The 24,049-nt window shown below is 43.9% G+C and overlaps 1 protein-coding gene across 1 annotated transcript in view; it reads left to right on the forward strand.

The window, feature by feature from the left end:
• Positions 1–24,049, forward strand: part of MAP1B (microtubule associated protein 1B) — a 104,350-nt gene that overhangs the window by 58,829 nt on the left and 21,472 nt on the right. The window contains exons 3-4 of the mRNA XM_010380261.2: positions 19,159–19,241; positions 21,997–22,137. Coding sequence (XP_010378563.1) covers positions 19,159–19,241; positions 21,997–22,137 — 224 coding nt within the window. The remainder of the gene's footprint in view (positions 1–19,158; positions 19,242–21,996; positions 22,138–24,049) is intronic.

Below are 24,049 nucleotides of genomic sequence, written 5' to 3' on the forward strand. Positions count from 1 at the left end.
AGAGCTCTCAGTCTGTTGGGTGAACATTGCTTTCCCTGCGTGTTTTTGCTTGCAAGCGTATTTTGTTCAAACAATTTTAGTATTTATTTGTTAGGGAGTTTTCTCTCTCTCTATTCATAGGTGATATTCATAAGTGATATTTACCCATGAATGAGTATTTTTCTTGGAAGAGTCTCTTTCCTTTCTTCCTTGTTTGTTTTTTCCCTCTTTTCAATTGGGTTCACCTGTTAGCAATTGGACATGTATGTCTTGTATGATACACTGTCCTACTGTTGCTATTTTAATACCATGAGAACCTTGAAAAGCTAAAACCAAAGTACAGGACCCACTGAAGCCTACGCTTTAGAAATAAAAGGTAAGTTTGTCAGCTAATTTGTAGTGGATTTCTTGACCTTAATCTTTCTCGGTCCCCTGGTCAAAATATAGTCACCCAGTTTGTTTTTTTCACATGTCCATATTTTAATTCTTTGCCAATCACTGTCTGATAATTGTCTTAATTATTTGTTTATTTTTGCTCCTCTGCCCCTACTAGAATGTAAGTCTTGCTGAGCACTATATCTCCAGGACCTGGGATATAGGAAGTTCCTAATGTATATTTGTTGAATGAATGAATAAATAAATGACTGAATAGATACTTAAGTCATACAATATAGTCAAGTCCGCAGACCCAGAATCTAAAATAAATCAGAATTTAAAATGTTGTACATCAGTTGGTTAAAACGCTAATAGAGATGTTACTTACACGATTCAATGATCCCGAAGAAGTCTGTGGCCAGGAGGAAGAACCAAGAACAACCAACAGTCCTGTTCCTGGCCAAAAACCAGAAACAGGACCTCAAGCAAGTCCACATGACCTCTTGGGCTCAGTTTTCCCATCCACTACATAAGAGGATAGGATGTAATGATCATTAGTTCACTTAGCCATTTATTGAACAGGACTATATCACTATCCTAGATGAAAAAGCAGTGCCATATAACCATAAACATATTCATTATATACAAAATATACATTACTATTAAAATGTGAAAAGCTCATCAGGGTATCACCCCAATCTTGCATACTGCCAGTAGAACCTGTACTGCATGTTGGGAGACACCCTGATAGAGCATTCTACGTGCTATGATAGAGCAAGCTGCAAAGCCTAACTGTAGAACCAGATAGACTAGAAGGGAGAAATCCTAGTGATAGCAAACATTTCAGTAGCTCTGAGATCCCATCATGTCCTACCCTCACGACAACTCTTAGAGTAGGCATTATTATTATCCCCATTTAATAGACAGGGCTCAGTGTCACTTGCTCCAAGTGACACTAGTGGTAAGAAGACTTAAACCCAGGTCTTCGGGCTGCAAGTCCCAGGCCCTGAAATTTTACACTGTAATATGCTAGCTGTGGTTTGGCAAATGTGGGAGAAACTACATCATGTACAAGGTATATCCCAGCACTTTAAGCCTCAGAGAGTTTCTTCAACATTTTCTCCTAGAGTAGTAGCTTCTGTGGCTTATACAGAGCCTCCCCAAGCAGCATTGACTTTTTCATGATAGTCAGCAGAATCCAGAGAGGTAAGGACAGCGTGCAGACCCCTTTCCAGCCTCTGGGGAGAGAAAGAAGTGGCCACTGGAATCTTGGTGGAGAGGAGTATTCCAGGATCCCGGTACACAATGGGCATCTGTTTGTAAAAATGCATGTGAATTTGGCCTCCAAAATATTCCATGAAGTTTAGTTCTCACTGAACTGTGGCCCACTGATAACAGAGCAGTGTTCACTCCCTAGAGAGGCTGAGACAGCAGCTTCCCAGCACTCAGAGGTGTCTCCCTGATTCTTCCCTGGCTCTGTGAGATAACTCCCTTTAGCCCTTTTTTTGTCTGCAGCCAGCAAGACCTGGCGATAGTGTGAGGCCCGAGGCCTAGCTAATCCTCCCTGTAGAAATCCAACAGTGAAGCGTCTTGTCTTTATGACTATTCGCTGAGGATGTGTAAAGGGAAATGCAAGCCCCAGGCAGCAGTAGCTGGCTGGGTTCCAGAGTCAAAACTGAATTAAAAACTCATTAAGTAGTACTTTGAGCCAGCAAGCTGACTGGCTGCGCAGTGCTGGGAAAGCTGATGGCGGAGGAAGGGAAGGGGTGGCATCTTCTGTTGGCAAATGGCAGACTGTGGGCCGGACGGGGCAGTTCAGGAAACAAGACGAAACACAGCCCACTTGTCTGTCATGCAGACATGTTTGTGAGTATAGCTTTTGGTACAGCCACATAATGTATGCTAATTGCTATATTCCTCCTTTTTCTTCTTTTTTTTTTTTTTTTTTTTCCACGGGAAATGGCTCGGTGAGAAAGCTCTGAAACCAAAGAGGCAATGCAGAAATGCCAAAATGCAGACATTACAAAAGAGAGAGGAGGAACAAAGGGAAACAGGGGATCCAAATTTACATCATGGTTCTGCTAAATTACCACCTTCCTGGTCCACGCAAGTCGTATGGAAAATAAGTGAGCAGAATTTCCTATTTGGGTTGATTTTCACTACATCTGTCTCATAGTTTGCAATTTGTTAATTGGATTTTTTTAAAACAAGAAGCAAAAATTTTACCCCCAAGGACTAGAAAGTTAGCAAGTTAAGATGAAACTGCAAAGTAATTATCAGAGCTTCCGGAAAATATTAATAATACAGTATGAGCTGGTTCTCTCTCTACTACTTTTCTGAACAGGACACTTCTCAGTTGACCACAAGAGTCAGATGCAAACTGGGGAAAGCACACAACTGAGCCCACTTAAAAGAATCATCCATCTATAAGGGAAAGACTCATTCAGAATATTTTGTATGTGCCAAGCTGTGTACCTGTAGTGTTCTGTTAGATATCCTTTTGCAACTGTCATTCTTTAAATCACATAAAAACAGACCAAGATATTAAAGGAATGCTTTGTCTAACGAAGCAAGAGTGCACAGACATTTTATATTGAAAGAGAACGGACCAGAAATGAGAAATATATTTTTACTTTGTCATTGGAATCAAAAGAAGTATTGATAAGTAGACTTTCTTTCCCCCAATAACCCTTACTTTTTTTAAACAAAAATGTAACATTCTTTAGAGCAATTTTGTAGATATGAAACAGGAAATTTTATAATGATTTTGATTTGATATGACAGAAGGAAATGCAGTTATTTTTCAGGGCGATATAGATAACACATTAAGGCGTCATCTTCTGTTGTTTAAGAACTATGAGAAAAAAGTGAACTGGAGTCGGGAATGTGGTTTGGCTCTACTCTGGAGGGATAGCTGACCCTCACAGAAAGCACTGCTCCTCCACTTGGCTCCTGCCCCTGTCCAGCTCCTGTCACTTGGCCAAGGCCCTGAGCTGAGGAGGGCCTCAGGCTTGCTCAGCTCCTGCCTTTCCGATCCTTAACTTTGAAGACTTGCATTTTCCAGATATCTGAGTTTACGCTGAGCAGTGGTGCCCTCTGCAACCTTAGGGTGCTCCATCTCACCTTCCAGCTTCTCCAGCGACAGCCTCTACCTCAAAATAAATGAGGTGTTCGGTGTTGCTTTCTGGGCAGAAATCCTATGTTCTTTCAGTTATACTCCAGAGCTCTGGCAGAGCTTGATTTGGTCCATTTTTCTCTAGGGCCGGCTTACCTGTTGGCATTTTTACAGGGACAAAATGTGCTCCCAATTTATACTATTTTATTTGTGAAAGAGCAAAGAGTAATACATTGTAAGAACTTTGATTAGCATACATATGGATCACTGCATATATTCCAAGTGTATATGAATACATACAAAATACCCAATGGAGAATAATGCAAGACAGGAGTGTAGAAAGTGATTTTATGCATACTGCCTTTCTTATGAGAACTTGTTACTTCTCATGTAAATTAAAATCTGGGGATTTGCTCAAGGGCAAGTTTCCTCAGAGTCTCCAGATTATTTCCCTCCCTCCTTGAACTCATTTTAAACTAAAATTTCAGTCTTTTTAAAAAGAAGATAGAAGAGGATAGAATTTATTTGACTACCTTGTTTGACTTGCTCTTTGTCAAGGGTTTCACACCTGTTTCTCAGGAGAGTTACGTCTGTTGGTTCAGAGTACGTTTATCAATGCCTTGAAAATGCCCATTGGTCAGATTTGGTTGAATTGCCTCAGAAACAAATGTCTGTTTGTTAAGTAAACCATTGATTAAATATATGGCCCAGAACTTAATTCCTTTGGTTTACTACATCACGTTTTCCTAAATAAGCAGATGTATTCTTTCAGTTATAATCTCCCAGAGGTCAATGGTATTCATCTTAAAATAAATAAAAACTACATTGTTAAGGTAAGAAATTAACCTTCAGCAAAAAATGTGGTTTGGGGACATGCTCTGGCACCCCTTTAATAGTGACCTTGTGAAGACCTTGTAGTTGAATATAAAATCAAAATGAAATCTTTCCAGTGATGCCTAATTTTAATTCCTGAAGAGATCTTACGGGGTGGCAGAATGACCACAGGCAAAATCCAATGGGAGTGTGAGAAAACCAAACACGCAACTCCTGAAACTTTGGGGCAGTTTTTGGCCCTAATCACTTGGAAAGAGCTAGGCAGTGTCTTCTTTTGAATTATTTATGCACAGCAGTGGGCTTTCTGCTAATGGTGGCCTGGGTGTATATTTTTCAGATCCTGAAGGTAGATCACCTGATTTGCTTACTTCTAAAGACAAAGTAAGCAAATCACACTTTGATTGCTTACTTGGCTTGTTAAATCCCTCTGAGTGGGATTTAACGTAATAGTGTGGACTGAATCACACACACATTTCAATCCACACTATTAAGTTAAATCCCACTCAGAAATGGAGTGAGTGTTTGTGTGTAACTATGGGTATGTGTATTTTTAGTTCTCCTGTTTTGCAAAAGATTGTCATCACCTGAATCCCTATAGGTGGAAGGCTCGGATCTAAGCCCTGTAAGATTTACATAGAAATTGCCAGCTTCACAAGAAGTTCAATGAGAGATACATGAAAGTATGTGAAAGCATTTCGTTAACTAGAGTCTTATAAGTTGGTTGGAGGCAATAGCTCGTATAAATACTATGTACTTCCTCTAATTGAGCTATATAGTATAGAGACTCTTAACTGCTATCCCAGAAATTGGGGGTAAGAGACAACTCTGGGAATTGAAGTGGACAGAGAGATATTCCCAGAGGAAATAAAATTATGAGCTGGACATGTAAGAAATGGACTAGATTTAAGTGGGCATGATGCCTTATTTTATGGCACAGTAAATTCTGTCACCAAACAACACTATTTAAAACAACCTTCAAGCAAAGTATCCCAGTAGGGCAAAAAATGAATGCAGTCACCAACTGGCATGAATATCCGATTTACTAAAAATTTAGATTCCTGTTAGTGGAAATTAAATGAACACATCAGCATTGTAAATTACCGGTTTATTTCATGTAAGCTTTAGCAGTATGGCTCTTTAAGTTGAATGCTATTAGATGAAATGAAAAACTCAATGGCTAATTTAAAACCCAAGGGCCTGCATCCTACCGGTCAAGGTATGATTCTCCATAGGCCTGAGTCAGCAGCAAGCTGGGTTTCACATCTCTTTATCTGCTGTAAAAACAATGATATGAAGGGAAGCTTACAAGAAGGTCAATTCTGTGTGATGTTTCCAAGAGAGTACTCAATAGTTCGTGCAAGTATTTACCCTTTACTAAATTTTTTTTTTAGCCTTTTAATAAATATTTTACTGCTGAAATATAGGGTTTGGATTTGGTTGAGGGAGAAGTGGTGAAGAGTTTAGTTGGAGAAAGTTCTATTAAATTTCTCCTGCTTCTGCCCACCGAGAGGAGCTGGGACTATCCCATACACAGTGGCTCAGTATCCCCTGTGGCAGAGCCTGTGAAGAGGTGGTCAGAACAGTTTACCTGCCAAGACCTTGTTGCATGGTCCTCTTTAATGTTTAATATAGCCAGACAGTGGTTGTTCACACCTGTAATCCCAGCACCCTGGGAGGCTGAGGTGGGTGGATCACCTGAGATCAGGAGTTTGAGACCAGCCTGGCCAACGTGTTGAAACCCTGTTTCTACTAAAAATACAAAAAATTATCCAGGTGTGGTGGCAGGTGCCTGTAATCCCAGGTAGTTGGGAGGCTGAGGCAGGAAAATAGCTTGAACCCAGGAGCCAGAGGTTGCAGTAAGCTGAGACTGTGCCACTGCACTCCAGCCTGGGCAACAAGAGAAAAACTCCATCTCAAAAATAAATAAAATAAAATAAAATAAAATAATAAAATAAAATGTAATATATAGAACTAAAACATCTACCCAAAGCTTTATGTTCACGTAGCTTATCAAAGTCTTCAAAAGTGACACCCTTCTCTTGCTGCTGCGTGTCAGGACAACATAAAGAAAGCAGGAAAGGTTAAAGTGAAAGGAGGAAAAGACTTAAGTCTTTCCTGCTCAGAGTAAGGAAAAGGAGTATAGTAAAGAGGAAAACATAAGCAAATATGATGGCTTTTCGGGGGCTATTTTTGAAATTAACATAGCAAAGGATAGTGCCTGAAGATGCAGTAGAGGTCTTGAAAGACCATCTGTGGCCCAAGAGTCTAAAGAAAAGGCATTTAACAGTGTAAGAAGGACAGCTGCAGTGGCTCACACTTGTAATCCCAGCACTTTGGGAGGCTGAGGTGGGAGGATCACTTGAGCCCAAGAGTTTGAGACTAGCCTGGACAACAGAGTGAGACCCCATCTCTACAAAAAAACAAAAGAAATTAGCTGGGCATGGTGGCACACACCTGTAGTGTGAGCTACTTGGGGATGCTGAGTTGGGAGGATTGCTTGAGCCCAGGAGGTCGAGGCTGCAGGGGGCCATATTCATGCCACTGCACTCCAGCCTGGGTGACAGAGTGAGACCCTCTCTCAAAAAAAAAATTTTTTTTTAAGTGGAAGAAACGTGTTTGGGATTCAATCAAACCCAAATGGGAGAAGTTGAGAACTAGGCTTTAAGTGAGACATCATTTTGGTTTCCCAGACAGGGCCTGTAACTGAGGGTAAAGAACAGGAAAGCAGAATCAGGACTGTGCCCCTGGTGTGCCGAGAATCACCCTTCAGGTCTGGAAGAGGGAAGAACCAAGGTCATTGGGAACTGGGTGTGCTGTTCTGGGCAGCCAGGCATGCAGCCATGACTCAACATCACAGGCACCAGTGGAAAGAGGAAGTACATAGGTGCTGCTTCTGTCGGCACTTACGAACGAGCCATCTCCACCTCACCCTTTGAAATGATGCAGTGGAGGAATAAACACGATTCATACAAACAACAAAAATCACAGGTCCCTTGGGTTGGGCTAAGGCTATATGTCAAATCCCATAACGACATGACCAGATTTATTCATCCTGGCTGGGGTGCAGGACCTGAGTGTCCACCTGTACATTACTTATTACAGATGGTGGCAGCCGAGGTACCACTTTAGCCAAGACCAGAGCTCCGGTCTTGAGCCTCATCCTTTTTGGTCAGGATCTTGACCTTAAGAAATCCCTTCCTGGCCGATCACCAAGCTGGTTGCTGTGGCCCAGCCTGATGCTGCCACTACCAATGGTATTGTCCCCCTCACAGTTTTACCAGGGAAAAATCAACTCATACTATTTCTCCTTGGCCTAGAGCTAACAACTTTCTGAGGGATGGAAATCAGTAGATTCTAGGTGTAATATGTGTTATGTCAGCCATTTGCATGTTTTCTTTTTTTTTTTTTTTTTTTGGTTTTCTTTTCAATAGCCAAATACCAGAAAAGACTAATTTGATTTTTCTTTTTAAAAGGCAGCTGACTTTGAGACCCAATAGTAGTTTGATGATTTGGTTTGATAGTAACAGATGAGGGTGAAAGGGCAACCATTTCCCTGGATTTGATCAATGTCAGGAGTCTGATGGCAAATTAAATGTCTGATAAACCTATCAAATGACTCCAAGAATCAGTATTTCCTAGGAAAAGTTGTTTGAGCCTTTAATGATTACATTTGCTCCCAGGGGAAATAATGCCAGCAGTGTGTTCAGGTATTAGGATAGAAATACATAAAAATCATGTGAGGATGATTTTAAAGGAGGTCACTTATTATGTTGTTATTGATCAATAAAGTATTCATCATCTGTGTTTCTGGCCAAGCCTAGTGCCAAGCATGAGAGCCACGTTTCTGCCTCTTATTGGACAGAGCCATCTGGAGATCCTACAGGGACCTCAAACTCAGCATGCCCCCAAGCAAACTCTCCGTCATCTGTCTTCCTGCTTTCCTTTAGGATAGCTTATTAGTTGAAAGCCTGGACTTTGGATACTGAACACCCGGTCTCCATCCCAGTTCCACTACGAACTAATGCAGACTGTTGCACTGTTGCTCCACTGCCCTGTGCTGCCTTTTCCTCCTCTGTGAAATGGCAAGAGTGGCTTCCTCATAGCATTAATGTGCACATTACATCAGATCACAGACATAAAGAGCTTAGGTCAGGTCTTGACCCAGGGCAGGTCTTGAATATACCTTAGCCATTGTTCTTATTCATTCCTTTCTGAAATATTGATTGCGCATCTGCTGTGTATCAGACCCTGCTTATGACTTATGATTCCTGATTTAGAAACTGTCAAAACACTGTCTCCTCTTTAAACCGTATCTCTTCAGGATACGGGGAGCATCTCATTCATGTTTTAATCTCAGTGCTCAGTTTATGAACATAGCACGAATTTGCCTGAACTAACCTCCAGAAAACTGTGTCTTCTAAAACAATTCACATTGTTTTAACAAATGCAGAATACAAAAGCAGGAGAAGACCATTAAGATTTTTTTTAAAAAGGTGTCTGAAACCTACTCTAGTCACAGGAAAGTCAGGTCTAATTGATGAACCATGTGAAAGTGGCTTTTTTGTGGTAAAAATAGCTGATATAGGTAATCTTTTGGTTTTACCTAATACTGCACAGGGCACCTGGCACACCGCAGGGTTTCTTCAAAACAAAAATAATTCCCAGATCCATATCCCAAATGCTGGGATTATTCTATAACATTCTGAGGATAATGTATCTCAGATCTTATTCTTAAAAATTAAGGATCTGGAACTTGTAGACACTTAAAACAATCTGAGAAGCAGTCAGGGACAGTGAAAAGAGAGTAGGGATCAGGAGTCCTGTGGACTGGATTTAAAACCTAGTTCCAGCTGGGCATGGTGGCTCAAGCTATAATCCCAGCACTTTGGGAGGCCAAGGCAGGAGGATTGCTTGAGCCCAGGAGTTCGAGGCCAGTCTGGGCAACATGGCAAAGCCCCATCTCTACAAAAAGTACAAAAAATTAGCCAGCCATGGCGGCCTGTGCCTGTGGTCCCAGCTATTCAGGAAGCTGAGGTGGAAGAATCACTGGAGCCCAGGAGGTCAAGGCTACAGTGAGCCGTGTACCACTGCACTCCAGCCTGGGTGACAGAGAGAGAAACCTTGTCTCAAAATAAATAAATAAATAAACAGATAAATCTTAGTTCAGTAGCTTATTTTGTCTCTCTGATGCTGGACAAGACAGCTAACCCTTATTAAGGAACCTGTCCCAACAGCTTCTATTTGTCCATCTATAAAATAGGAAGAATGATAAACATTGACCTTTGTGATATGCAAATGAGGTACTATGAAAATAAAAAATTGTATAAACCATAAAGTCCATCACAAGTGAAAGGTACTGTTAGTATTTTAGTACCCACTCTCCAATAGAACTGACCACAATACGCATAGGAAAAGCCTGTGACAGGCCACTCCTCGTCTTTGAGATTCAGTTTTCTCTTCTGTAAAACAAGAGGAAGAGAGAGGGGATGAAATTGTCACCAAGACTCCTTCAGGTCTTCCCATTCTGCGAGGTGAGGAAATTCTGATGTCTTACTCTGTAAGAGCAACAAATCCTTCTGCTAGGCTTGCGGGGAGCACATTTCCCTCTTGGCTGCTGGACTCCTCACATTTTACATGCAGAAGAGGAGACTCCTTTCTTGTGTATGAGGGGCATGTGTGTTTTCCTTTGTCTGCAGCAGGTTTTGCTTAGAGAACAGGGCACTCACAGATCCCACCTTGTCTCAGCCTAGAGGAAACCAGATCAGAAACTTGGAACCCTGTCATTAGAGCTTAAGTAAGTGGACACAGAAGAAAGTGCTTTGGAAATGGTGAAGCAAACACCAACACGAGTAGACGTTGAACTCTCTCTCCTTCCTTCCTTCCTTCCTTCCTTCCTTCCTTCCTTCCTTCCTTCCTTCCTTCCTTCCTTCCTCCTTCCCTCCCTCCCTCCTCCTTCCTTCCTTCCTTCCTTCCTTCCTTCCTTCCTTCCTTTCTTCCTTCCTTCCCTCCTTCCCTCCTTCCTTCCTTCCCTCCTACCTTCCTTCCCTCCTTTCATCCTTCCCCCTTTCTCCCTTCTCCCTTTCCCCTTTCCCTTCTTTTCCCCTTCCCCCTTTCCCGCTTCCCCTCTTTCCCCCTTCCCCTCTTTCCCCCTTCCCTCCCTCCCTCCTTCCTTCCTTCTTTCCTCCCTTTCCTTCTTTTGACAGGATTTCACTCTGTTGCCCAGACTGGAGTGCAGTGGTGTGATCTTGGCTCACTACAGCCTCAACCTCCCAGGCTCCAGTGATCCTCTGACCTCAGCCTCCCGAGTAGCTGAGAGCACAGGCATGCACCACCATGCCTGGCTAATTTTTGTATTTTTTGTACAGATGGGGTTTCACCATACTGCCCAGGCTGGTCACTGTATTTAAAGACACCTGGAGTTGGCTCCCCTGACAGGTTACTACATCGCCCTTTACTCCATGTGCCTTTTTTATTTTTATTTTTATTTTTAATCTGTCGCTTCTGTACTTTGTTGAAGATGTGACCCTTAGGCTATCTTATCAACCACAGCTGGAGCCAGGATTGGGCTTTGCTGGTTCTACTTAGGTGCCTTCCAGGGAGCCCAAGTTTCAACACCATCTATATTATTTATTTCTGCTTCTTTCAGCCAGAGGATAAAACAGAGAAAAAGGGAGCAAACTTCTTCCTTCCCCTGTCTTTCACCTTAACCCTTCATATCCTTGATTCTCATCCCTTTGCCTTGAGAATTTTTAAGAGGGAGAAGAAAAAAAGGAAGAGGGGAACCTAAGAGAATGGGACTGGGTAGGAGAGAAACACCGAAGAGAGGTTTTAGAAAGCAGGTCAAATGAGAATCCTGCACATGGAAAACCAAACTGAAACCACTGACAACAAAAAAGAAAACTAACAACCACAAGGTCAGGAAGTATAGAGAAAATTAGGTACAGACTCAAGTTAGGTAATAACTAAATTCCCTGTAACACAAAAGATATCCAAGGTAAAAAAATGTTGTCTAAGTCACAAGCAATGATCACTTTATTTAAACTAAAGAAAATTATTTGCAAAGTCTCCTGAATTTGAGTATTTTTTATTCTCTTAAAAAAACAAGTGTTCAAAATTTGGAGAGCCATAGATTCAGTAACATGTATCAGAGATGAAACAGATGCATAAACAAAAATATATTTCCCACAGAAAAGAAATGTCATTTCTAGGAATATCGGGGGAAGGTGGGAAAGAATTTGGTTGATGGTTCAGCAGAAACCAAGAAGGAATTGCCCTCAGGATGTGTGTGGGAGGCCATAAGGGTGCCCTGCTGGGTCCACACACACGTGCGCGTGCACACACACTCAGGCAATTCAGCAGGCGTTGACTGACCAGCAGCCAGCCCTGGCTGCACACTTACCTCTTACAAAGGAGAATCTTGGCATCACAGCTTGAAAATCTTTATTTTGGATGGCAGTGGATCAGGAAAAGGAGAAAGGAATAGTGTCACAGCCCTGACCTTGGCCTTGAGTGGCCTCATGGAGCGTGACAAGGGTCCCCAGGCCTGTTCTTCCACACTGTCAAGTCAGTAAACCTCAGCTCTTTCATCCATGAAGAGAGGATAATATTTGCCCCACTACTTCATAAAAATGCTGTGAGACTAAACAAAGAACTACCTGAAGGACAAAATGCTTTGGCAACTCTAAGGCGCTCTACACATGTAAGGTTTTATTGCTGTATTCTGGTGATGGACTCTCTGGTGATCAAAGGATTAGATTTTGTCACTACCCATTTCTATGTATTAGCCTTGTATTCAGTCATTTTTGGACCCAGGTGGGATGGCACCTGGCACATAGAAGGTGCTCCAACGTGCGCATGACCTTAAAACCAGCATGCATATTGAATTATGCTTTTGCCACCTTTTTGCTCATGTTCCCTGTTGCCTCTGAGACCCCCAGCCTAGAGAACGTTCTTTTCTAAGCCTCAGGCTGAGATGTGCAAGAGTGGAAGAAGGCGAAAAGATGAGTGAGTTGATTGGGGGAGTTAATTTGACGCGGAGGACCCCTGAGAGATCCAGCTCCCTCCAGGGCTAGGAGTTTTACTTCCCTGGAGACAGATTCTGTATAATTTCCTGGTAACAGCTGGCCTTCTGTTTTCTGTGCTGATGCTGTTGGTCTTTGGGGATCCGTGGCATTAGAACCAAGTCTCCTAGCACCTTTGTTTTCTAACAGTACCTCTGTGGCAGGGGTGAGGGTTTTGCGTCTCACCGTGCCTTGGGATCATATCCTCCCTCAGGGCCGAGGTGGGTTCTTGCTCCAGGGGAGCCAAGGAAGTCTTCTGTTAGGCTGGGTTGCCTCGATCCTTCTCCTGGACCCTCTCCGGAGCTCTAAGCTGGGGCACCTGGGATGGAGAGCTGCTCATTGTAGCTTCTCAGAGCATGGTTACTGGGTAACCTATGTTCGCCTCTTTCTCTTTCTCTCTGTTTTTCTTGCTTAGAAATGATGTGGTGGGATAGAGGGGCACAGGGAGAACCACCTGGGGCTCTGAGGAACAGGCTTCTGTGCTGCTCGTGAGGCTTCCTTATTTGCTGGCATCTTTCCTCCCTCTACAAAGGAAGTTTTGGGGATACCTTCCTGCCAGGCCTCTGGGCCCCAGCGTTAGTTGACAGGGATAGAGAGGACTTCTGTGAGGGGCTCTGGAATAAAAGGTTCACTACAAAACTCTGCTGCTTCCGGCGTCTCCCCTCCTGCCTCACCAGCTCCCGTTCTCTTCAAATCAACCACACATTTGCTTTACCTGCCATGTGGGTTTCTGCAGAAAGGAGGCCTGGAGCTGGAAAAGATTTCACACCAAAAGCTGCTATTACAAGCTGCTGGGAGACCTGTTGGTTAGTTATTAATTCTTAGTTCCTGTACCAAGCACCTTTCGTTTCTTGCTCTTAGCCGTTGAGCTACATTTTACTCTTGGGAGTGCTTTTTGCACGAGGGGTCGGAGGTTAGAGGTTTCCTCTCAAAGAAATTCACTTTGGTAAAGAGGTTGAGTTGAATAACTCTGACTGCTATCATTTTCTCTTCCTTCCCTTCCTCCCTCCCTTTTTTCCTTCCTTCCTCCTTCCCTCCTTCTCTTCTTCCTTCTAATGAAAACAGACTTTGTTTTTTTATTTTTTGAGGTGGAGTCTCACTCTGTTGCTCAGGCTAGAGTGCCGTGGCGTGATGTTAGCTCACTGCAACCTCTGCCTCCCAGGTTCAAGCAATCCTTATACCTCAGCCTCCCAAGTAGCTGGGATTACAGGCATGCACCACCACACCTGGCTAATTTTTGTGGTTTTAGTAGAGACAGCGTTTCACCATGTTGGCCAGGCTGGTCTCAAACTCCTGACCTCAAGTGATCCACCTACCTCAGCCTCCCAAAGTCCTGGGATTACAGGCATGAGCCACGGTGCCTGGCTTGAAAACAGACTTTAAAATTAAGACATTTAGTGCTTATGGTCTTTCTCGATTGACCAAACTTTACTTTCAGCTAAATCAACCCAGTCCTTCATCTCACATATTTTTCTCTCTAACTGCAGAATCTTCACATTGTAAGTTATTCCATTGTTGAATCTGGGCAGGGGGCTGGAAGTAGTTGGTAGGTGAAGAGAGGGCGGCAGTGGGAGCTGACAGAGCAGAGAGGCAGAGATGGGGGCAGGACGACTTTTCTCCTGACTAAAGCCCCTGCCCATGCCCTGCCCCTCAGTCCTGGTTACCAATAGTTCAGGACCCTCCTCATTGTTTCCCTTTCATACTGAGTAGAAATCAGAAGCTTTCTTTATTCTTCAACTACCATTTCTATTTCCTTCTTCCAAAACCAGGGCGAAGCCTCTGAGGGGTGTGTGTGTGTGTGTGTGTGTGTGTGTGTGTGTGTAGATGAATCCTAAACTCTGTGGAGAAGAGATCCCTCAAGCATCCTAGAAATTTACATATATAGATAATAACATTTTGCTTTAAGAGATTTCAGTATCAATTGAATATAGTAAAACATAAGCTACTAAAAAAGCCAAATCTTGTAAGACACATAGGTTCAATTAATCTGACACGTTTTCAAAAAGGAATAAAATCCCCACAATAACCAAAAAACGCAGGCTTCCTTTTGAGTTCCAAACACAGCTTTGGGAGAACACAAACAAAAGTCTCATTGTCTGCAAGGCCCCGGCTGCTTCGAGGGTCCTCAGACTGTCCTCTTTTGATTCTGAGGTGGCGCGGACCCCTTTTGTCACACACAGTCTTCACTGCCCCCGCCCCCGACCCAGGTCGAGGCTTCGCAATCATGCTGAGTTTTGTGGGGAAGCCCTCAAAGACTTTTTCTTATGAAGCAATAAGTGACACAGTCATTCCAGGTCGAGCCCCCGCTTTTGCTGCCCTTAGACCGATGCCGATGCCGGGGAAAGTTAACTATTCACGGGGCTGCCTAAGGGTTTCCCTGTGAGGTGTCCAATGGAGAATGCGGACTACAATGGTGGGGAGAGAGGCTGGAACCCGGCTGCCTTTCTTTCCTGGGAACTTCTTTTCTGAAGCAACTGAATGAGACCTTTACAAGCCAGGGTGGTGGCCTCCCTTCAGAATGCCTGGCCCGTTTCCCAGTGTGAAACATTCCCCAAATATGCAACTTTGTGAGCATCCCAGTTGCCTGCGCTGAGAACCCACCCGCCTGCCGCAGGAAAGCTGGCACCCACGGGGATGCCAGGGGTGGGGGCGCGTCAGGGCCCCTCTGCCAGGCTTGACCAGATGCTGGGGTGGCCCGGCCCCACTTTACGTCGTCCCGGGAAAGAATCTGGCCAACAGTCTGGCTGTGACAAGAGCTAGAAGCTTCTCTCTCTCCCTTTAAATCCCCTCCTTCATTCAAATCCGATCCTATAAAAAGGCTTTTGTTGAAGGAGCAGCCATGGCATCTTGGTGCACGTCTGTGCCATTCCTCTCAATATTTCCAAAGATGGACAAAAGAGAACATCGTTAGTTGAATTCCTGGGCAAACTGGTCTGAAGATTGACTTGGAAGGATTGGAGGTAAATGGCAGCTGTCACGTGGCATTTGTTTTGTTTGCAAGTGATGAAGCCAAAGAAAGGGACTGCTGGTGGATGGTAAGAAGCCTCCTGCCAGGGGCCACCTCGGCAGCAGGCGAGCTCACTGTGTGTTTGGAGAAGAGCGTGATGTGGAGGCAGGTGGACTGTGCAGGCTGCTGTGGCCTGGACATGGGTGTTGAAGGGTGCGGTTAGCAAGGCTGAGGGCATTGTGTAGGATCACTTCAGAAAGGAAGAGGCTCTGATTTCATTACCATCACTTGCGGAGGGAGCCACTTTACGTACCTTACTCAAGTCTACTTGTATGGATTCCTGCAGAATACAGACATGATGACAGTCATATTCGGACATTGTGCTGTCTGATGCTCTGGGTGCCCACAACAAAATTGTGACCAAAGAAATGATATTCCTTCTCCTTGGTCTTAAGCTTTTGCTTAATTTCATCTCAACCTAGTGCCTTTGAAGCTCTTGAAACCTTTGTTTCAGGAAGACCACTGATGGAAAGACCTAGAAAGAGGATAGTTTCATGTGTCTTGCCAATTTTCATTTTATCCGTTGCTTATTTAAGTTGATTTTCTTTTGCTTTAGCTTTAAATGTACATGGTTGTCAAAACCAAAAACAACCAAAACGCCAAAAAGCAATTCCAATAAATTACAGTATTTAGCATTCATAATAAATTAACTTTCTTTCCTGTGGTTTATTCTTCTTAAGCCTCAGTTCTTTGTCTGCTCAAACTGTGGGACTTTGTTCTGTTTTGGAGTTTATTTTTAGGCTTTTGGAGTAAGACATCACATATTTTCTCTTAATTTTAACTTCTTTTATGTGGGATATTCTGCTACCTTTGCCTTTTTTTGGCCAATGTTCTTCTCCTAATATTTTCTGCCTTCCGGCTTTTGTAAGCTCATCTCTGATTTTATTTCTTTGAACCTTTCCCTAACTGTCTTTTGGCATTTGGTGTCTGTGCCTTGTCTGTTTTAACAAATTTTAGTCCAGTAACCAACCCCATAGGGCAGCGAAGCAGAAGGACTCTAGATCCAGGTGACCTGGCTCCAAATCCTGGCTTGACCACTTACTAGTTGTGTGACTTTGGGCAGGTTAATTCTCTTCTGTAGACTCATTGCTCTTGACAGTAAAGGGGAATAATCATAGTACCTATGTCGCAGAGCTCTTCTGAGGATTAAATGAAGCCACGTATGTCTTAGAACAGTGCCTGACACCATTATTGTTCTGTTTAGGCTTCTATCTGTGATGTGGGGTTTGTTGGTAAATGTTAGCTGTTAGGGAAAGTAAGATGGTCGGGGAGAATGGGCTTGGTAACAGTGATGGTGGTTGATGGCGACTATTTCAACATGTTGCTGTTTGTGTAGTACTTCTGGTCCTTCTTGATATAAAGGAAAAAGAATCAGTGTATCCTGGACTGCTTTATGTTTTTTATTTTCTAATTGCTTTATTGAGATCTAGTTTGCATACCATACAATTTACCCATTTATAGTGTACTAGTGAATGTTTTTTGGTATATTATTAATTTTTAACTCGTGATAAAATATATATAAAATATAAAATTTGCCATTTTAACTATTTTAAAATGTACAATGTGGTGTCATTTATTACATTCACAAAGCTGTACAACCATCCCCCTTTTTTAATTTTATCAGTTTTTTGAGACCGAGTCCTGCTCTGTTACCCAGGCTGGAAGTGCAATGGCATGTTCTTGGCTCACTGCAGCCTTGACCTTCTGGGCTCAATTGATTCTCCTGCCTCAGCCTCCCATGTTGCTGGGACCACAGGTGTGTGCCACCACACCTAGCTTTTTTTTTTTTTTTTTTTTTTTTTTGAGACAGAGTCTGACACTGTTGCTGGGACTGGAGTGCAGTAGTGCAATCTCGGCTCACTGCAACCTCTGCCTCCTGGGTTCACATGATTCTCCTCTTGCCTCAGCCTCCCAAGTAGCTGGAATTACAGGCACACATCATCACAGCTGGCTAATTTTTTGTATTTTTAGTAGAGACGGGGTTTCACTATGTTGGCCAGACTGGTCTTGAACTCCTGACCTCGTGATCCGCCTGCCTCGGCCTCCCCAAGTGCTGGGATTATAGGCATGAGCCACTGCACCTGGCCATTTTTTTTTTTTTTAACATGGGGTCTCACTTTGTTGCCCAGGCTAGTTTTGAACTCCTGGGTTCAAGCAATCCTCCTGCCTCCGCCTCCCAAAGTGCTGGTATTATAGGCAAAAGCTACTGCGTCCAGCGTTCATCACCTCTATTTTAAAAACATCTTCATCACTGCAAACAGAAACTGTACCCACTCAACAATAACTCACCATTCCCCTTCTCTTAGTCCCTGGTACCTTCTAATCTGCTCTCTAACTCTATAAAGTTGCCTGTTCTGGAGATTTCATATAATTGGAATCACTATATTTATCCTTTTGTATCTGGCTTATTTCATTTAGCAGACTGTTTCCTAGGTTCATCCATGTTTTGGCATTATCAGAACTTCATTCATCTTTATATTTGAATAATCTTCCATTGTATTGATATACCACATTTTACCCAATCATCCATAGATGGACATTTGGGCTGTCTTACCATTGTGAATAATGCTACAATTAACATTGGCATACAAGCATCTGTTCAGGTTCCTGCTTTCAAGTCCACCTGGAAGTGGGATTGCTGGGTCATACAGTAATTCTATTTTAGCTTTTTGAAGAACTGCCGAACTATTTTTCTAGAAAACAGTTGCTTTTGGTCATTCTTTCCTCTTGTATTTCTCTCCTCTGGTGTCTGCCTCCCTCAGATTCTATTCCATTTCCTCCTGCTGCCTGAGCGTCATTGTACTTCCAAGCAGCAGACATGTTTGTGTCTACCCTCCCAACCATGCGTCTCCCTCCCACATTTCAGAGAGAACACCCACTTCCCTGTCCTTAGCAGCTGCCCAAGCATGTATCACCAACTCTGGCCGTACATCCGCCTAATCATTTCATCCCATTGTCCAGGGAGGGGGAGTCTTCGTAGAAGGTCATGCACAGGTCTCTGTCCCCTTTGGCTGGACGGCTGGTTCGGCCACCGAATGACCCTAGGACCTGTGAGTGGGGGGAAGTCAGGGATATGGAGCCACAGCCCTGCAGGGTTTCAGCCTTCCTTAGGCGGTCATCACACCCAACACCTTGCTTTGTTGTTCTCCGTCCACTGTGCATATTTTTAGGGGGCAGTTTGGCCACCCTGTTTCGTGGGAGGGTTGTTCTCCACTTTTCATTTGCTTACAGTGTCTCCAGTTTCCTATGAGCAAGTGAATTAATTAATGAATACTCCAACAGACTGTAAGCCTGCCTCAGACAGCCATTCTGATTGTTGGGCTAATTGTTAGCTGGAGTTTCTGGATGTCATTCATTTCACAATAAGGCTCCTAATTAATCTCAGTGCAGTTCTCACCAGAAGAAAGGCTGATACGGAGAAACATCCCCAATTACCATGAGAAAGGAAATGTCAAGAGCCCCATTGAGTTTTCCTGGCACCCACCCTTGTCTCAGATGAAAACCGCCATTACCACAAGGAGGCTGCCTAGACCGACCCTGAAAACGTTAGAGTGTGAGAGCAGGAGGAGCCCCCGACCACACAAACCCAGCTCGGGGAGGAACCTGCTAGTGGCTGCACCCTTTTTTTAAATAGCACCAATTATGTTTCCCAAAATGATGTAGAGAATCTCGGAGCCGTGTACCACGTCGGAGGCAGAAATTCCTGTGCTGTCCCAGGAGCAGGCAGGGCAGTTTTCATCTGGAAAAGCTAAAGGTCTCCCCTTTTGTGTGTGTTTTTGTGCCTGCAGGACAAAAGATCCTTCATCACCGAAGTGACGTTTTAGAAACAGTGGTCCTGATCAACCCTTCTGATGAAGCAGTCAGCACTGAGGTAAGCATTCAGCTCTGGCTAGGGACCCAGCGGATTAGAAGGGCTGGGCAAATGGGGGCAGGAGAGGGTCACAACAGAGAGAAGTTCTGGATTAAGAGGTCTTTCTTAACCCCCCACTAATGGTTGGTTCTCTGCATCGGTACCACCCAGACTGTTCCTCCTGATAAGGACAAAGCGGAAGATAGTAGCTGGAACTGTAAGATTTTGTCCAGGCAAGGGAGTATGAATTTGGGGTGTTTATGAGGGGGGTGGTGGGGAGTGCTGCTGGGATGGAGTCTGATAGGGATGTATTAGGGGAAACAGACACAAGCCCTCAGGCTGGGACATACAGGACAAGCCTGGGGAACAATGGCATCTCAAGAATGGCATCTCAGTGCAAGCCCCATTCAGAGCCTTCCTGCACACTCCTATCGCTGTGGAAAGGCAGGCTAGCATAGTGGTCAGAAGCATGGGCTGGCGCCAGGCCACCTGGGTTCATAATCCCACATCTGCCTCTTACTAGCTGGGAGCCTCAAGCAAGCTATTTACTGTCTTTGTCTCAGTTTGCACCTCTGTAAAATGGAGGTCATAATAGTTTCTACATTTAATGTTCATATTTAATGTTGTGCTTAGAAGTACCAAGTGCTTAGAACAGAGCATGGCACATAATGACTGAAATGTAAATATTAGCTGTGATTGTTACTATTACCATCATATGAAACTGTTGCTGTGGAGAGTAACTGGGTATTTCGGAGCCCAGTGTGACGTAAGAACTTGGTTGAAGCCAAGAGTCCCTGGTGACCCAGGCCAGAGGAGTTGCTGTCACTCCACTTTCCACTTCCTTTATTACAGTTGAGCACTTTTGAGATTGAGTTGCTTCTTGGACATTAAAGTAGCCAAAGTCCCTGGGAGCCTGCATTATTTGTAGTGTCCCTTGTACCCACACTTTGAGCATCTCTGTGACTGTATCTTGTTTTTGTAAATGGAGATATAATTCAAGGACCATAAAATCTATCCCTTTAAAGTATGTAATTCGGTGGTCTTTAGTGTATTTACAAAGTTTTGCAACCATCACCCCTAATTCCAGAACGTGTCTATCATGGCCCCAAAGCCCTGAGCTCATCGGCAGTCACTCTCCATTCTTCCCCAGTGCTGACAACCATGAACCTGCCTGTCCTGATTTGCCAGTTCTGGACATTTCATATAAATATAATCATATACTATGTGGCCTTGTGTGTCTGGCTTATTTTAGCCTAACAATTTCAGGGTTCATCCATGTCGTAGCATGTGTCAGGACTGCATTCATTTTCGGGGCTGAACAGTGCCAGTGTATGGATAGCCCACATCTCTGCATCCATTCCTCAGTTGATGGACACTTGAGTTGCTGCCACTTTTTGACTGTCGTGATGTCACCTGTTCTGACTTACTTCTGCCTGCTTTAGATCAGCAGGGCCTCTGACAATACATGAAGGTGCAAAGCTGAGGAAACTGATGGGATAGCAATCTCTGTTACTAACAGAGTCAGGAAGTAATTACAACTCGAAAAAAGCTGGAGAATTGCAGCCTGTGCAATGTGGTGAAACCCCATGTCTACCAAAAATACAAAAAATTAGTCGGGCATGGTGTTGCATGCCTGTGATCCTAGCTACTCAGGAGGCTGAGATGGGAGGATTGCTTGAACCCAGGAGGCGGAGGTTGCAGTGAGCCGAGATGGCACCACTGCACTCCAGCCTGAGCAACAGAGTGAGACCCTGTCTCAAAAGGAGAAAGAAAAAAAAAATCTGGAGGATTAATATATGTCCAGGCAAACTGCCCAGAAGAGTTGTGAGAAAGGAAAAATATGGAATTTTATAAAAGGAATCCAGGCTTGCCTGTGGAGCAGATGGGGCTGAAACAATTACTTAGGTATATGTGTTTTTTCCATGATTAGACTGTGGGGTTCCTGGGTAAGGGGTCATGGTCTGTTTACTTTTGTATCCTCCCCTCAGTGCCTAACATGATGCCTGGCAAGTAGTATGTGCTGAACATTCATGAACTGGGCACAGAATAGATACCTTGGTGCTTTGGAGTGGTGTTTGCTGAAGGACGGCTGGCTTCCTGCCACTTAAAAGTTCACAGAGTTCTTCAGCGCAAACCATTTGCAGTTCTCTCAAAGACTGCTACATAGGGGCAGCCTTTGCTTTCTATTCAATGACAAGCACCTTACTGATGCCGTTGGAAACTGCACTTGGAGCTGTGTGCTTGCTGCACGCCTTGGAAGGGAAGAGATGCCGTATGGGAGGGGTTGGTTTGGGACCCTAGTTTGGAACCCCGTGCTTCCTGAGGAGGCCACTGGGGAACCTGGACTATACATGGTGATTCAGCCTGTGAGACAGTTCCAAGTCTTCCCTGGTTTCGCAGACCACGTGCTGCTAGCAGACATTTCTAACAGCTGTGGAACGAATGATTACCAGCTGTGAAGCCTCCTTTGAAAAAGAGGAGGAAACTAGTGGGAGAAAGTCGACTATCGCTACTGTCTTGGTTGTAGAGAAACTTTGAAAATGGCATTCATGGGCAAACTGATAACTATACTTACTGGCTTTGTGGATGATCCTACAGCCAGGGATCCATCCAACCCTCCGGTGCTCTTCTGGCCTCCAGGAGAAATTAGACCTTTGGGGAATGAATGCTTTTTGCTGGTAATAAACTCCCATGGCCCCGAAGGCTAGCCCTGTCCTGGCGGTGGGACGGCAGCACTGCCCGCGGCTCAGGGCCTATGGTCTGTGCTTTATTGCAGGTGCGTTTAATGATCACTGATGCTGCCCGACACAAACTGCTCGTGCTGACCGGGCAGTGCTTTGAAAACACCGGAGAGCTCATTCTCCAGTCCGGCTCTTTCTCCTTCCAGAACTTCATAGAGATTTTCACCGACCAAGAGGTAGGTTCATGTCTGAGAATATCTGTGTTTCTAGTGGCTTGGTTGCCTTCGATTCCTCTTTGAGAGCACTGGGGGAGACAGAAGAAGAAGGGAAGGGAAACTCACAGCTCTCCTGAAATAAGCAAAATTGCATGATCCAAAATATTTTATTTTTGTGGTTCATTGCCAAAATAATTTAGAGCACTCATTTACAATTAATTGGAATAATTCTTAATGTGCCTGAGATATAGATGGGAGGGATTGGAACAGTCAACACTTTACAGATGGTAAAAATGATGAAGAAACTTGAAATGTCAGAGCCCAAAAGAAAACCTACGTTTCCTGTTTTCTGAAATAATACTCCAAAGATATCTTGGGCTTTTGGCACCTCCTTTTCCAGGCCTAATTACTTCATATTTTTCTTACTTTAATGCCTGGTCCCAGTGTTTGAACTTGGGCTGTATGAACAGCCCACAAAAGAGAGAAGGCTCTACAAAAGGAGGCACGTAGGAAAATGGGGCACGTCTGTGACCCCAAAAAAACATGGCTAAAGTAGCTGGACTGAAGCTGGGTCATTCGTATTTCTAATGCGTGTCTTATTCAAAGATGACACATGTGAAGTGTTGAAAACTGTGTGAAGTTAGCAGTATTTGGTCAAATGAGATCAAAGATTTTGATGTGCTTATTTCTGCTTGGGAATTTATCCTGGCCGGGAAACTTTCCAAAGTAATGCACCTTGTTTATCTAGGTTATATATTTATAGCAGTTACAGAAACAATTCAGACCCATCACCGTAGTAGGTTGGAGCCTGCCTGTGGCCGATAGCAGATTTCTACATGGAGGGACTGAGGGATGTTCTGATAAGAAGAGTTACCAAGTCTGTTTAAAACTGTCTTCCTGAGATGGCGGCTTGTCCATCTCATGTGTACTGTGAAGGGCCACGTGTCCTTCTGCACTTAACCTTCCTTGGCCCTGTGGTTCAGAGAGAGCTGTTTGTACTTTTCATCACTGGCAAGAACTGTAAGCACACTGCCCAACTTCATCTGGGTCACCTGGAGGCTTCTTTAAAAACACTGATCAGATGGCATAATAATGTTCACTCTCCAGCCACTGGGGAGGGGAGAATGCAAAACTGTGAAAAGGAACATTTTTGAAGCCCCAGCTCTCAGAAGGTGTGGCATCATCTGCATCTTGAAACACACACCAGGACGGCATCCCCCAGGCAGGCAGCTCCTTTCTCAGAGGCTTCAGAGCTCACTCCCAGTTGGTTCATCTTTAGCATTTCAAAATGCAAACTTTGGCCCTGTCTTCCTCCAAGGCCACTAGAGTTCATGCATCTTGCCTCATTCATCTCGGTATCCATTGCACCTGCACGTAGTAAAGGCCTAGTAAGCCACTGTTCGATTGCATTGAAATTCCAAAACTATGGCTACAGTTCTCACTCTGCCTACTGTCCTGAAGTTGTTGTTTGATCACTATAATGTCAGAATCTTTTGCAAGATTATGTCCCCATGTGCATGTTGTACCCAGAGGCAGGTAGGTGGGCATTTGTCTAGTAGCTCTGGGATCACACACATTATTAGCATCTTGCCTCAGGGAAGAGAGAAAGCTGCAGAAGGCTGGAAGGGGCCCAATGACATGGTGAGCAGTTAAGTGGCCTGCTTGTAGCTCATTTGCATGCACATGGGCACTTTCCACATTCCTGTGCAGTTCTGTAGTTATTTTCTAGTGGTTGGTTTCTACCCAAGTGATTGGTTTGTCTTTTTTTGCTGAAAAACCAAGCAAAGGAAATACGTAAAGAAAAGTGTTTGTCATTGCCAAGATTTTCAATAAGGAAGTAACACAATTTGGCATATTTGCATCTCAAATAATATCTCCCCTTCCCCTTCTTTAAATAAGGTTGTTATGAAGATTGCTGCTTATCCATTTTTAC

This window comes from Rhinopithecus roxellana, chromosome 3, assembly GCF_007565055.1.
Source record: "Rhinopithecus roxellana isolate Shanxi Qingling chromosome 3, ASM756505v1, whole genome shotgun sequence".
NCBI classification, from domain to species: Eukaryota; Metazoa; Chordata; class Mammalia; order Primates; family Cercopithecidae; genus Rhinopithecus; species Rhinopithecus roxellana.